Source organism: Geotrypetes seraphini, chromosome 5 (assembly GCF_902459505.1).
Source record: "Geotrypetes seraphini chromosome 5, aGeoSer1.1, whole genome shotgun sequence".
In the NCBI taxonomy this organism is placed as follows: domain Eukaryota; kingdom Metazoa; phylum Chordata; class Amphibia; order Gymnophiona; family Dermophiidae; genus Geotrypetes; species Geotrypetes seraphini.
In genome coordinates, this window is record NC_047088.1 from 193,653,959 (window position 1) to 193,669,460 (window position 15,502).

General features: G+C 40.5%; 1 protein-coding gene across 1 annotated transcript in view; it reads left to right on the forward strand.

The window, feature by feature from the left end:
• PDE11A (phosphodiesterase 11A) overlaps positions 1-15,502 on the forward strand; it is a 568,355-nt gene that overhangs the window by 427,917 nt on the left and 124,936 nt on the right. Inside the window, exon 13 of the mRNA XM_033946286.1 lies at positions 13,915-14,024. Coding sequence (XP_033802177.1) covers positions 13,915-14,024 — 110 coding nt within the window. The remainder of the gene's footprint in view (positions 1-13,914; positions 14,025-15,502) is intronic.

Consider the following 15,502-nt stretch of genomic DNA (forward strand, 5'->3'; position numbering starts at 1 on the left):
TGTACACGTATATGTAAAAGAAGGGATATGAAAACAATGAAATAGTCCATAAGAATATAAGCATTTCCATACCGGGACAACTGAAGGTCCATCAAGCTCAGTATCCTGTTTCAAACAGTGGCCATTCCAGGTCACAAGTAATACCTGGCAAGATCCCATAAGAGTAAAACAGATTTTATGCTGCTCATCCTAGAAATAAGCAGTGGATTTGCCTAAGTCCATCTTAATAATGGCTTATGGAATTTAAATTGACTATTTTAAAGTTACCACAGTGTCAGTATAAAGCACTTATTTATTTATTTAATTAAATTAATTAAAGTTAGGTATTTATATAACATTTATATGCTCCAGAGGGATCCTAAGCAGTTCATATTATACGATGGACAGGTATTCTAAGTGTTTTACCTACCCTTTATATTCTAAGAGGTTTACATTGACTAGTAATCAGATACTCTATGGGCTCCTTTTACTAAGCAGCGGTAGCGATTTTAGCGCGTGCTGCAGATTAGCGCACGCTAAACTCCACGCTACATGGAAAAACTAACGCCAGCTCAATGGAGGCATTAGCGTCTAGCGTGCGTGGCATTGCAGCGCGTGCTAAGCGTGCACTAAAACCGCTAGCGCAGCTTAGTAAAAGGAGCCCTATGTATTTTCCCTATCTGTCCCCGTGGGCTTACAATCTAACTATAGTACCTGGGTCAACTAATAGTCATGGGAAACCACCTAGTTATTAGTGAAGCACATTATCTAATGCAGGAGGTAATGGTGCTGGGGCCACTTGATAACAGTAATCATAGCATGATCAGATTTGGTACACACAGGAAATCCATAGTGAGGAGACTGGTTAAAAAACAAAACAAAGCCCAACTTAGAGGAACAGCTGCAAAAGTCAAAAATTTACATCAAGCATGGATGTTAAATATATGTTCCATATATTAAAAAAGATAAAAGGAAGGCCAAATGATAGTTGACATGGTTAAAAAGTGAGCTAAAGCAACATCCTTCAGAAAATGTTCTCATGCGCTAACTGCACATTAAGGACTTAACACCTATTAGTGGAAGGGACCCTTAGAGAAAACAGATTAAATGCCAATACTAGAGAAATATTAACTGAAATGCAAGTTATTAGATATATGCATTTCCAAAAGCTGACACATTCCAATTAATAAATTCAAAATTAAATACTTTTATATATCTTTGTTGTTTGAGCATTTTTTTCTCATTTGCTGTGGTCCCAGTGTCTCTTTTCTGCTTTTCTGTTTTTTTCCTGACTTTGTAGGGTTTCCTATCCATTTGAAATTTCTTTTTTCTCCATGTCTACCATCCATCTTCCCTTTCATCCCTATTCATCCTGTCCAGCATCTCCCTTTGTCATTGTTCCTATCCTCTCCCCATGTTCAGCATCTTTCTTCTCAGTGTCCCCCTCCTCGCTTTTCCAGCATTGCTCCCGTGTCCCTGTCTACTCCCTTTCCTGCCCAGCATCTCTTCTCTGTGTCCTTGACTCTCCTCATATTCAGGTTCTTCCCTCTATTCCCACACCACAAACCCAACCCCAGGGCCACCTCTCTCTTTCTCTCTCACTGGCCTGCCTCACTCTCCAATCTGGCATTTATCCCCTTCTCTTCTCCCTCCTCCAATCTTGTCTCCTTTTACTAAGCTGCGATAGCGGTTTTAGCGTGCGCTTAGCGCGTGCTGAATTGCCACGTGTGTTAGACTTTAATGCCAGCATTGAGTTGGTGTTAGTTCTAGCTGTGTAGCGCAGGTTTAGCGCGCACTAAAATCCTGCGTGCGCTAAAAACGCTATTGCAGCTTAATAAAAGGAGCCCTAAATGTGCTTGGTAGTAAGTGTACTTCCTGGTGTTGATCTGTTAGTACATCAACATTTATTCTCTTTTGAAATGAGGAATAAACAAGTATCTTCTAGGCAAACTTAGACCAGGGTTGTCCAACATCGGTCCTCGAGGGCTGTAATCCATTCACATTTTCAGGATTTCCCCAATGAATTTGCATGAGATCTGTTTGCATATACTGCTTCCATTGTTTGCAAATACTGTAGATCTCATGCATATTCATTGTTTACCAATTAACAATACACCAATGGGACTTATCAATTACTTTCAATAGCTCCAATTATATTACTTATACAACATACAAAAAACTATTACTATTTTTATTTTAAAGCATTTTAATAAATAATCATACAATACCATCACATATTAAATTTGTCAATAAATAACATAATCACACATCATGCATACAAAAAGTGCATTCAAAAAACTTCCCAGTCTTAACGATTCTTCTTAAAGTTCCTGAAATGTCCACTTATAACATCTGTTTGATAGTCTTTTATCTCAAAGCACCCATTCATTTAGATCTTCATTAGTTTACTACATTTCAATTCATTCTCCATGTGTCCAGTTGTTTAGTGGGGGTCCTCCAAGCCACTGACCACCACAAACACCGCAATCAATCACGCCCAACACAGGTCTGTGTTTCGCTAATGAGTGTCTTCAGGAGCTACGACTACCCTTTTTAAAAAATATTCTACAACATATAATATCATCAATTTCAGGAACTTTAAGAAGAATCATTAAGACTGGGAAGGTTTTTGAATGCATTTTATGTGTAAGATGTGTGATTATGTTGATTATTTATTGACAAATTTAATATGTAATGTCATTGTATGATTATTTAATAAAATGCTTTCAAAATAAAAATAGTAATAGCTTTTTTTGTATGTTCATATGCATATTCATAGGGGAAATTCTGAAATCCCGACCAGGCAAGGGTAGAGGTTGGACACCCCTGCTCTAGACCCACCCTTTGCCATTTGCATGCATGGTCTTTTGACCTGCATATCCTGCCTTTGTAATTTGGGAACTTAGATATTGATGCAAGATAAACATTTAAGTACCAATTTGCATATAAAATGCAAATAGCCCTTTTAAAATGACCACCTTTTGGGGTACTTAAATTTGTTCATTACTCTCTGTTGAGCACCTTTGTTCTGTGCATAGGTTACAACAGATGAACCTCTTGCAATATTTGGCTCAATTTGGGAATGAAATGTGACTAACAATCCAATTGCCTACCAGATCATGACATTTTGACCACAAAAACTGAATGGTCCATCTGTATAATATTCAAAGGCCATCTGCTTTTGTGGTTAAAACCCAAGAAAGAAATCAACTTGAGACAAATAGAGAATTATTGAAAAAATGTCTCTGCCATATGATACACTATAGTATAAAGGACTAATTCCACACACAGTTGTTTACATTTTAATTACATTTTAAAATGCATAAAAGTCCAAATTTGCCTGTAGCAGATTTTAAAGCTTTCTGACTTACATTTTAGGAAAATAAAACCAGAGAACCTCTTCTTAAATGCTGCAACAAGCTATTCCTAGTCCTAAGGACTGATGAAGTAAGGGCATTAGGTTTTGTACACAGGTTAGCTTAGCTTTGGCACACAATTATGCATACACTCTGTACAGAAATGAGTTTAGTGCACAGACTAACTGCACAAAGCCTTGGGTAGGCAGCGTGCAGCACTTTTATATCCTTGCTAATGAAGCTATTAGCTGTTCTGCACAGATACAGAGAAGTGCAAAGAAGATAAGAAGACTGAATGCCATGCCGGGGCTTTAACACAAGGTTTGATTAAGCTACTTGAGTCTGCCCCTTTCACCTTTCACCTGATATTACCGAATCATCCTATGCCCCTACAATTTAGAGCTTCCTTTCAATTGAAAATGTATTGCAAAAATACTGTATTGCTCTCTAGTAGAGAATGACACAGGGGAAAAATGTGTCCCCCGTCCCCACGAGCTCGGCCCCATCTCCTCTAGCTCAGTCCCTGACCCTACCCCATCCCCACAAGCTGAGCTTAGTGGATGGCTCTAACACAGTGGTTCCCAACCTGTCCTGGGGGACCCCCAGCCAATCGGGTTTTCAAGATATCCCTAATGAATATGCATGAGAGAGATTTGCATACCTGTCACCTCCATTATATGCAAATCTCTCTCATGCACAACTGCTCTAATGCAAGGTAACTAAATCAGCTGTCTAGGCTGCTAATTTAACCAGCTTTATAAGTCTTTACTTCTCTTACATGTGCTATCAGACGTTCCGAGCCTTCTGGTTCTCCAAGGAGATAGCCTTGTCTTCTAACTTTCCTATTTTCAGATGTGGCTATGTTTTATACAGTGCCAACACCTTCCTGCAGAGCTGACCTTTCAACCAATTGTCAATCTCTGGTGATCCTGCTCAGTTTTTCTCTGCAAGCTACTGTAGCTATTCTACTTTCAAAAGAATCAGCCATGATTCACTGAGAAAAATTCATGGGACACCACAATTTGCTGTCTAATTTTTAAAGGATTGATCCAATCAAATATATATCATATTAGATAAAATCTATAATTTATTTTGATGGCTAGTATGAACTGATGTTACTGAATCAGCAGTGTTGAAGAATTTAACTTGTGACTGTCATGAATCTGTTGAGAAACCAGTACTACCATATTAGCTAGCAGTGCCTCCAGTTCAGGTTTTGTGTATGTTCGATGGAAGTTATTACAGCTGTCAGTAGAATGCAGTTTACACTCTCCTTTTTATGGCGATAATGCGGTGAAGAATTACTTATTCTATTCAAAATGTACACAAACAATATAGATTAATGATATCAATTTATTTCTCTTTTGGGTACAATAAGCATGAATTATATAGAATATATATACTCTATATTGCTCAGAAATTACCTTGCATTTAACAATTCTTACAACATAAGATATATGTCCTCTTCTGTTTTATATGTCAGAAAGTGAAACCACTACAGTTTCCTGCTTAATGAGAATTTGTTATTTAATTTTCTAAACTATTCTCCCAAGGGAGCTCAGAATGGTTTACATGAATTTATTCAGGTACTCAGACATTTTCCCTGTCTGTCTAATGTACCTGGGGCAATGGGGGAATTAAGTGATTTGCCCAGGGTCATAAATAGAAGTGTGGGTTTGAACTCACATCTTCAAGGTGCTGAGGCTATAGCTTTAACCACTATGCCACACTCCACCCCGGAATTCCAGGTTTTCTCCTTATTCTACATAGAGATGCCCTGGGGGGGTCTGTTATATGCAATCCTTACTCCTAAGGATTAAATCATGGGTCTGCCCCAGGATCTCACAGCTCGACAAGCTGGCTCTTTCCTCTTGGATGCCTCTACCCCATACTACTCTAGCCACATCATCCTCTCTTATATGCCATGGCTGTTTTCATGTCCCAATATGAGCCCAAAGGAAGGAAAAAATCCAAAAGAAACAAAGTAGGGTTGAACCAAAGAATTTCCAGCGCACTAAAATAGAAAGTCCTTATAATCAAAAAGAAACAACTTTTTAAAAACCCAACACAGACTGCGTTTTGGCAGAACTGCCTGCCTAAGGGGTTGCAACTACACTGTCAAATGTGTGGTAAATGTGTATGGTGCTGTTATGTGTATGTAAGGTACAGTTGAAGCCAAAAAGACTCGGATAATGTGAAAAACCAACTATAATTCAAAAAAACACTTCACAATGGTAAGATGCACACTGTCTGATGGTATGTTAAAAACAAAGTGCAGGTTGAGATGTCAATTTTAAACGGAGGAAAAAGCCTCAGACAAGGGCCCTCCCACCTCCACAATGATGGAATAGCGGTGGTGGAGCGTTCACCTCACTGGCTAAAAAACCTCCTTTGCATTGAGCAAACACTGCACTGAGTTAAAGTGTGATGAAAAATACTGTACGATAGATGAAAATTTCAACTTATCTTAGTTGATCGGTACACCGCCGATGGTCAGCGTTTCACTATTCAGCTGCCTCAGGGTGTAACGTCTCTGATCAAAACTGAAACCAGAATTAAAACTTAAAATTAAAACTGGACCAGTATATGTCTACTTAAGACATCAGTAAAAACCAAAGCAGGGCATACCTTTTGTTTTATTGAGGTACAGTTGAAGCAACATTCAATGTAAAATAGCCACCAAATGTCTCCTCTCAATGGCATAGACAATGGTTGCAAAATGCTCTAACAGTACCTTACACATTTACCACACATTTGACAGAGTATTTTTGACCCCTCAGTCAGGTGGTTCTACCACCGAAACACAGCCTGTGTCAGGTCTTTTTAAAGTTGGTGCTTTTTGATTAGGACTTCCTATTTTAGTGTGCTGGAAATTCTTTGGTCCATCCCTACTTTGCTGACATGTCCCTCCATATAGGAATATGCAATTCATGCTTATATGGTACAGATTCAAAAAACAACTCTGTTGTATGTCCACTTTCTGAGGGCTACACCGTGGGTTTTTTTTTTCAAGAAGAGGTGTCCTTCCTTTGAACCTCAGCACATGTTGACCAGAGCCTTTATCAGGATCACTCTGACATGTACTCTTAATTCTCAGAAAAAAATGAACTCATCTTGTTCCTGTATTGTAAGTAAACAAACTGTATTGGCAATTTCCTTGCGAAACAGAGAAAAAGAATTCTGGCAACTTGCTCCATATAATTTAATATGCCAATCAATTAAAAGCATTCCTCTTTACAATTTAGCCATACATGTTCACCATTTTATTTGCCTTAAATTTCAAATTAAACCAAGGTGTATTTGCAAGGGTTCTGTGGCTGGTGTCATGATTATTGCGATTGTCTGGGTCTTGTACATCTAAATGGCGAGGGGCATGGTCTTGGCATGTTTTAGCAAGGTTATGGAAGGGTTAAAAGATGGATGTCCAACTGACTGAAGAAGGAGAAGGGATGTACATCAATGTCCAAAACGATGGATGTTCGTATTTAAACATAATACTTGGCAGGTCCAGGTTACAGAAAGGTGCTCCAATTGAGCAGTTCTCTACCGGAGGGAGTAAGGGAAGTCATAATAGGTATTTTTCTGTCCCTAGATAGTTCACAATTAATTTTTTTTTTTTTTTTAAAGAAAGGCATTTCTAAAGAGCTATGATGGGATTCAAATCTGCAACCTTTGGCTCTTCACTCTGGTCAACAGTTGGCCATTTTTATGATATGGACTTTCCGATGCTGCCACACAGTTGAACATGTCCCTTGTTTTAATTCATTCATAGTTTAGATGTTTTAGTTTGTAAAATGGATGTTCATGCTGGACATAGCCAGCACTTGGATGTCTATTTCTCTCATACAGTATTTTAGAACAGGCTGTATGTCAGCAGATTCTGTTCTAAAAATACAGGAGAATGGACATCCATATCTGACATATAGACTTGGATTTCCAGGGGCAAAGCTACCATTAAATTAGCCCAGGCGCATGCTCAAAGCAGCCCAATGGTAAGGGCCACCTGCAGCTAAAGCCTCCATTCATCTCTCTCCCTGCACTATGGTTACCAGACTTCTGGGAAAACCCAGACAAGTTCTCTTTTTAGAGCAGTGGTCCCCAACTCTGTCCTGGAGGACCACTAGGCCAATCGGGTTTCCAGGCCAGCCCTAATGAATATGCATGAGAGAGATTTGCATATTATGGAAGTGACAGGCATGCAAATCCGTTCCATGCATATTCATTAGGGCTAGCCTGAAAACCCGATTGGCCTGGTGGTCCTCCAGGACAGGGTTGGGGACCACTGCTTTAGAAGACTGTCCAGGCCCAGACTCACTTTCCAAAACCTGGCAGTTTGTCCAGGTTTTGGAAAGGCCAGACAAGCTTGTCAGGAAAGAAGAGAGGAGGTTTATAGGGGAGGGGCTGGGGTGGAAAGGGGCAAAGCAGAAGGCGGAACTGGGTGGGGTAGGGCCAGAGGCAGAGCAAGGCAGGGCCATGTGTCTGGGGTTTTGCAGCTTGAAACATGGTAACCCTAGTTAGGGCTCACATGCCTACCCATTTGGGTATCTGGCTACACCCATACTGCAATGTACACTGTCCTCCCCCTATCCATATGAGTTCCAGTCCCCATTCCTCCCAGCCACTGGGCACTAGCTCCAATCCACCTCCCTTCCCTCGGAACATGGAGTAGACCATATCACTTCCCGAGGAGTCCCCCCAGGCCTTATTTCCTGATGGTCCAATGGGGTGATGGGGGCAAGAGTGATCAAAACTACCTCAATTTATGCCCTATATGGAAAAACCAGGGGCCTTACCATCCACCACACACTCACTACACTCACTTACTCACAGAAAGAGAGAGAGAGGAGAAAAGAAAAAGAAGTGGAGAAAAAGCCTCAGTTCAGCTTCATATGGCAAAAAACTCCACTTCTATTTAAGCAAGCGGGCCAATTGAAACTACTTGCACATGTGTGTTAAATCAAATACGGTGGGAAAAAAAAGGCACTGTAGACAGCCCCCCAAAAAACCACCTTCACAAAAGGCATGCCACAAAATCATAAATTCAAAGTGTGGATTAATCTGCATAAAAGTAAAACAGTCATCAATCTTGCAACAGGAGCAGAAAAAGCGAAAAGACTTATCTGCCAGTGGAGTCCCAGCTGACTCCAAAGTGCAATGATTCAGGACCCTCCATACAGAACTCACATACAATGTATTACTGGTGCAAAGAGACACAGCAGTTCTCAGCTCTTCAACCAATCCAAACTCCGCCCCTTAAACCAGCAAACCAATCCTTACTCAGCTTCAGCCAAAGAATGCCGCCCATTCAATACTGGCGTTCAATCCAATTGGCTGGACTGATTGCAGTAGAAATATCCAGCGTTGTTCTCTCTGTCTCAGCTGATGCCTCCAGTCCTCACATCTAGCTGTATAAGGGAGGTACTCAATCACAGTGCAATGCAAAGAACTGAATTCATGATGAGCCTCAAGGCAATGTGCAACCATAGGTTCTTCCTTACGTCGGGTATTTAAACACGGTCTCTGCTCAAGTAATCTAGTCTTCAACCGGCAAGAAGTATGACCCATATATAGCACAGAACAGGGGCACAAGATGATATATATGACCCCCCTCGATCACACACGAGTTTACATTCTGGAGATTGTAAACCCGACCCGTTTCAGGATGAGTAAACACATCGGACTCAATCATGAAAGAACATATTGAGCAATTGCCACAACTGCGATGTCCCAGAGCAACCTGCACAGTCTGCTCTGTCGGTACTGATCTAAGGGCACTTGGACTCAAAATGTCACATAAATTGCTATTGCGACCATAGGAAATTAGAACTCATGTATGTTGAAAGCAGGGGTATGCCCACAAAATATTAATGTGTCTACGCAAAACTTGCTCTGTTGTTCTAGACATCTGGTTAAATTGAGGTAGTTTTGATTGTATATGTCCCTTTCCTGAGGAGGTCTTAGTGGCAAGAGTGATCCCCACTTGCTCCTGTACCTAGTGACTTTATAGTAGAAATGGCTACTTTGACTTCTAGTGCCCCATTTTGCCCCATATGCTATAATTAACTGGGTAGCTAGAAGGGCAGGGCAGATTTGTTTGGTTTGATTCCCTCCATCACCCAACTAAGAAAGGCCGTCTGATACCCCAAAACTGAACAGAAATGGACATTGTACAATTGAGACAAGTGCAACCAGGTTTTGAAAACTCACTGAGCAATGCAGACCTTGAGTGGTTTCACGTATGGCTATTAATTTGCTACCATCCTGCTGATGTTTTTTTCAGTACCCTTCCTGGCCTATTTGCACTGTTGTTGGGTTGCATTGATGTATGCTTTGTGTTCCATGTTTTTTGTATTGGCTGCTTGACTGATAAAAATTATAAAAAAAAAAAAAAAGTTTCCTCCAGATGGCACTCTAAGGCCACATTCCACAGCCGTATTCTTATAGATGAGTGAAAAATAAAATGGAAGCAGTGGTTTTCTATAGTCTATACCACAGCTTCCTCTGTTTGATTGCAGATTGCAGTACTGTAAAGCAGATCTGTGCTGTCTTTTTTAAAATCTAATAATTTATGAGGCATGAAATAGCATAAAATAAAGCCTGTAATATTCTTTAAGCCTTACAAAGTAAATAAATATTTTCAGCTGCTCATATCATTTAGCATTGTGATCTGCCTCCAGTTTTGTGGTGTTTGTTTTTTGGGTTTTTTTTTTTTCAGGATTAGCTGATACAGTCTTGGTTTTATCCTAGATTGCATACTGGGATTTGTAGTTTTATTTTCCTACAAGAAGAAGGACTACAAGCTCAATGGCCCATGAATGTAATTGGGTGAAACCAGGATGGAAGCAGCCGTGCTTGAAAAGGCTAACTGTGAATCTTAATTAGCACTTATATAATCTGTTGCAAGCACCTACTGTTTCCAGTAGCATCTAAATATTACAAGTATACTATGAAATGAAAAATATAATCATTATAGAACAGATAATGCTCTGCTAAGAATCAGAGCAGTAGGCTGAGAGCCAGCATTCAAATCTTGCTTCTCCTACTGACATTCCTTGTGCCATAGGGCACATCACTTCATCCTCCATTGTTTCAAATACAAACTTAGGGCCTTATACTCAAAACTTCCTGAGCCTTTAATGATGGTTGCTAAAATGGCACCAGGGGGTTTAGCGTGCAGTATTTTACCACCCGATTATCAGAACGGCCACCGTGGTCTTTCCAAGCTTTCTAGCAGCCTCCAACTCTGCCAAGCAAATGTATTACAATTAATGTATTACATTAATATTAAAATGGAAGTAAAATGGACTCATTAATATTTTAAAGAGCACTCTGGGTGATTCTTTATCATCACCGGGTGATTCTCCAAGTGCAACGCCGTTTTTTGATGACCAAAAAATTACCGCCTGGTCCAGGAGTGCTGGCACTGTAAAAAGCACATCTTAGACATGTGTTTCTGGCTGTTGCTCATGATAAAATATTTTTAAAAAATACACCATTCACATAAATTATAGTAATATAATAGTTGGGGGGTTAAAAAAATCTCAAAAGCAGACAGGGGAAGCCATGTATGATGCATGCCTAGGACATGTTCATATATTGCACTCCAATAAGGCATGCTCACAATATGCATGCCTACTGCATAGCTTTTTCTGGCACATGTGCACATTTATGCCTCTTTCTGTGGACTATTCTCCACATGTGCGTATCGCTATCACCAGCGACTCTTCTCATGTAAATTTGATGACCCTGTGTGAACCTCCGCAAACCTCATTTGCATGCGCGGTTCTTTGAGAATGACTCATCTTTTTGAAATCATTACATTTATGGCCGTGACAGCGGTCTGTCAGATTGTACTGGCGATATTAGAGAAATCCAGCCATTAGTTACCACACAGCAATTTTATTTTCACAAAGGGCTGCAACGCATGAAAGAGCACTCAGACTTCATACAAATACTGAAACATTTTCGTTTTGTATATTTGTGTGTGTTAGCATTCTGCAAGAAAATGCACACATTTTGACCCACCTACGTAGCAACTTATCTCTATGGTCTGCTACCTGAAAATGATTAAGTAAATTCATAAATAATGAGCTGCTGCAATGCAAAAGCATGTGAAGCAGCTTATTAATTATGAATTTTTTAAAGCAGGCATGAAAAAATGTCTTTACACACCACTGTCTTCATAAACATAGAAACATGACAGCAGATAAAGGCCAAATGGCCCATCAGGTCTGCCCATCTCCTCCTCTTCCTAAGAGATTCCCATGTGCCTGTCTCACACTTTCATGAATTCAGATACAGTCTGTCTCCATCACCTCTATCGGGAGACTATTCCATTCATCTATCACCCTTTTTATTTAAAAAAAAAAAAATATTTTTCTTAGGCTACTCCTGAGCCTATTACCACTTAACTTCATCATATGCCCTCTCACTCTAGAGCAGTGGTTCTCAACCCAGGCCTAGAGGACGACCAGCCAATCGGGTTTTTGTGATTGTCCTAATGAATATGCATGAGAGAGATCTGCATATAATGGAGGTGACAGGCATGAAAATCTGCCCCTTGCATATTCATTAGGGGTATCCTGAAAACCTGTCTGGTGATCCTCCAGGACAGGGTTGGGAACTACTGCTCTAGAGTTTCCTTTCAACTGAAAGAGACTCACCTCATGGGCATTTATGCCACGTAGGTATTTAAATGTCTCTCCCACCTTTTCTCCAAAGTATACATGTTGAGATCTTTAAGTCTGTCCCTGTAAGCCTTATGATGAAGACCGCTGACCATTTTAGTAGCCTTCCTCTGGACCAACTCCATCCTTTTTATATATTTATGAAGGTAGTCTCCAGAATTGTACACAATATTCTAAATTAGGTCTCATCAGAATCTTATACAGGGGCATCAATACCTCCTTTGTCCTACTGGCCATACCTCTCCCTATGCATTCAAGTATCCTTCTAACTTTCCTGTTGACTTTTCAACCTGTTTGGCCACCTTAAGATGATCATATACAGTAAATAGTATGGTGGATCATTGCTTGGTCTAGGCCTGGGGAAGCGCATGAAGGGAAGCAGGGCAGGACTTGGAACTGAAGAACTACATTAAGCACATGTGCAAGTCATTCTTCGCACACCGTTGTATGCTTCATGCATAATTAAGTTTTGTGGCATTTGACATGTGGACCCCTGAAGAAGCCATTCATAGTTGAAACAAGGACCGTGTTAGGTCTACACCACTATTCATTGATGTGTGTTGTATGGATTGACATTACCTGCACCATTTGTAATATTTGTGAAGAATATTTATAATAAACCTTGACATCAAGTACTTTATGGCCAGTGCATGAGTTAGCGCGTGATGAAACATCGTGCGTGGCTTGATAAAAGGAGCCCATAGCCTTACTGGGTAAGACCAATGGTCTATCAAGCCCAAAAGCCCATTTTCACGGTGGCCAATCCAGGTCCCTAGTATCTGGCCAAAACTCAAAGAGTAGCAACATTCCATGCTTCCCCCATGTCTTTCTCAATAACAGACTATGGACTTTTCTTCCAGGAAATTTTCCAAACCTTTTTTTAAAACCAGTTACACGTTCTTACCACAACCTCTGGTAATGCATTCCAGAGCTTAACTATTCTCTGAGTGAAAAATATTTCCTCCTATTGATTTTAAAAGTATTTCCCTGTAACTTCGAGTGTCCCCTAGTCTGTAATTTTTGACGGAGTGAAAAATTGATCCACTTGTACCCGTTCTACACCACTCAGGATTTTGTAGACTTCAATCGTATCTCCCCTCAGTTGATAAAGCCCAGTAAAAAAATATATATATCTGTGTTAATTATTGTTTCATGATTCATCAAACCAAATAAACTTCTTTAAAAATGCAGCATTGCTCACACATGGCATCTGCAGTTTTGGCGCCTTTCTTTCACTATAACACTGTACCGTGCTACAAAATCTATGTGAAAATAATGCATATCACTAGGCACCATATATCACCATCATGGGTGAATCTCTTCATAAAGGTGGTTAATAAATACAAAGAAATAAATATATAATCCCCTAGAAAATGCCTCACTCTACTTGGTTAGGAACGGTTTCCGTGCAAGCGTTAGGGTAGAGTATGCTAGGAGTAACAGTCATTGATCACTTGAGAAATCCAAAGTGTGGCATGGAACTGGAAGCATGGGAAGATACTGTTCACATTTTAGAAAACATTTTAAATTATTCAAAGGCATTATTATCTAAGACATAGATTAACAATACAGTTGTGATAACTGTTCCAGAAAATATCCTGATAGCCTGACTTGATCATAAGTATTTCATAGCTATGCCACGTAGCAGTTTCAATATGTTTGGGACTGGGGAATAGAGCATAGAAATGTAACATGACAGAAAGACTAAACCCGTTCCACATTTGACCTGACATAATATGGAATTTATAATATGGCAATGAATCACTTTTTCTACCTCGACTTAAATAATAACAATAGTGTGAAAACAGGGCTGATTGTTCCCCAGATGTGTTACTTTAAGCTGCTCTTGCTGCCTATGAGAATTATCTATGATATTTTTTTTCTCTCATCAGACAGCAGGGTTTCAGGAAATTCTGAGTGATATAGAAATTTTGGCTGTGATTGTTGGATGCCTGTGCCACGACCTTGACCACAGGGGAACCAACAACGCCTTCCAGGCCAAGTAAGTGTCTTTATTACTATATTCTGTATTATTTTCAGGTTGGATTCAAAGTGAAGAAGCATTTATTCTTGTCCTCGTAGTCCAAAACTGGGTTCGTACATATAAGTCACTAAGGGTCAGATTCTGCAAATGGCCGCTGATCGTGCGTCATTTACACAATGGCGCCATTTGGAGAATCACAGCTATGTGAAAGGTAGGCGCCAGAAATGCAGGCCAGGGTTTTAAAGGCCTACACTTCTAGTACCAACCTTCCATGAAAATCGCTTTTACAGAGCCGCCTAAGGCCACTTCCGGCGTTAACCACGCCTATAGTGGCCATAGTTGCCCTTAGGCTCCTCTTTAGTCGGGACATTGTTTCCACGTTTTTTAACAATGTTGTAATTGGTTTTTAATCAGTGCAGTCAATTATTGTACCGACTGAACCAATTAAAATGATTAAGTTAAGCAGGGGTGCCTATGCCACTTAATTAACGGCATCTTTTTGGGAATTTGCTCCAAAGGACCCTTATATTAAGAAATGGTAAATTTTGCATTACTGTGTGGTAAATACAAAGGGAGTATGGTAAATGCAGGTGACATGCTCTGCATTTGCCACACAAGGCAGACATTAAAGGGGCACTGAGTTACATAGCAGGGCTAATACCACATACCCACAGCGCTATTGGCCCAGGTTGTAATACAGTCCTGGCTAATTGTGACACTGATAGCTGGCTGGGGTGGTGCAACCAATCTTGCACCCTCCAGTCCCCTCTCATACAAACTCCGCATTCTCTGATTCTCCCACCTCACAAAACCCTTTACCCACTGATCCAATCCCAACCTCCCAATCAATGGACAAACCCCCAAATCTGGGCCCACCACCAAATCAATAGCCCTGACCCCCAGGAAAAGGCCTCCCCTCATATCATGAGACTACCACTAGGAATCATCAGCGCCATTATGTGGTCTGGTGCCAACCTAAGCTGCAGTAAAGGATGGCTGACACCTGGCTCCACTGCACCACCAATTCCAACCCCTGAGGGAGAGGGTTTTCTTGGGAGCGGAGCTGTGAATTTGGTAGGGATCGAGGCCCAGATTTGGAGTATAGTAAATTGACTAGGGGAGGAGGGGATTATGTGTAGGATCATGCGCAGATGCACGCCAGCCCTGGTCCTGATCTCACCAGCTTTTCAAAACCCGGACAAACTGCCAGGGTTTGAAAAGCCTTCCGGAAGCCAAGACATCCTTTAAAAGAGGACGTCCGGGGAAATCCGGATGTCCGGTAACCCTAGGCTTGAGGGTCAGTGACTCTGCCCATTCATACTCTCATTCTTCCCTTTCTCCTTAAAGAATGACACGGGGATGGTTTCCCGCGGTTAACAGCAGAGACAGGGACAAATTCTGTCCCCGTGTCATTCTATATTTACAACTTAAAGGCCTCATTTATTAATGAGCATTAAATTAGTTTAATGCATATTAATAATGCAAGCCATATTATT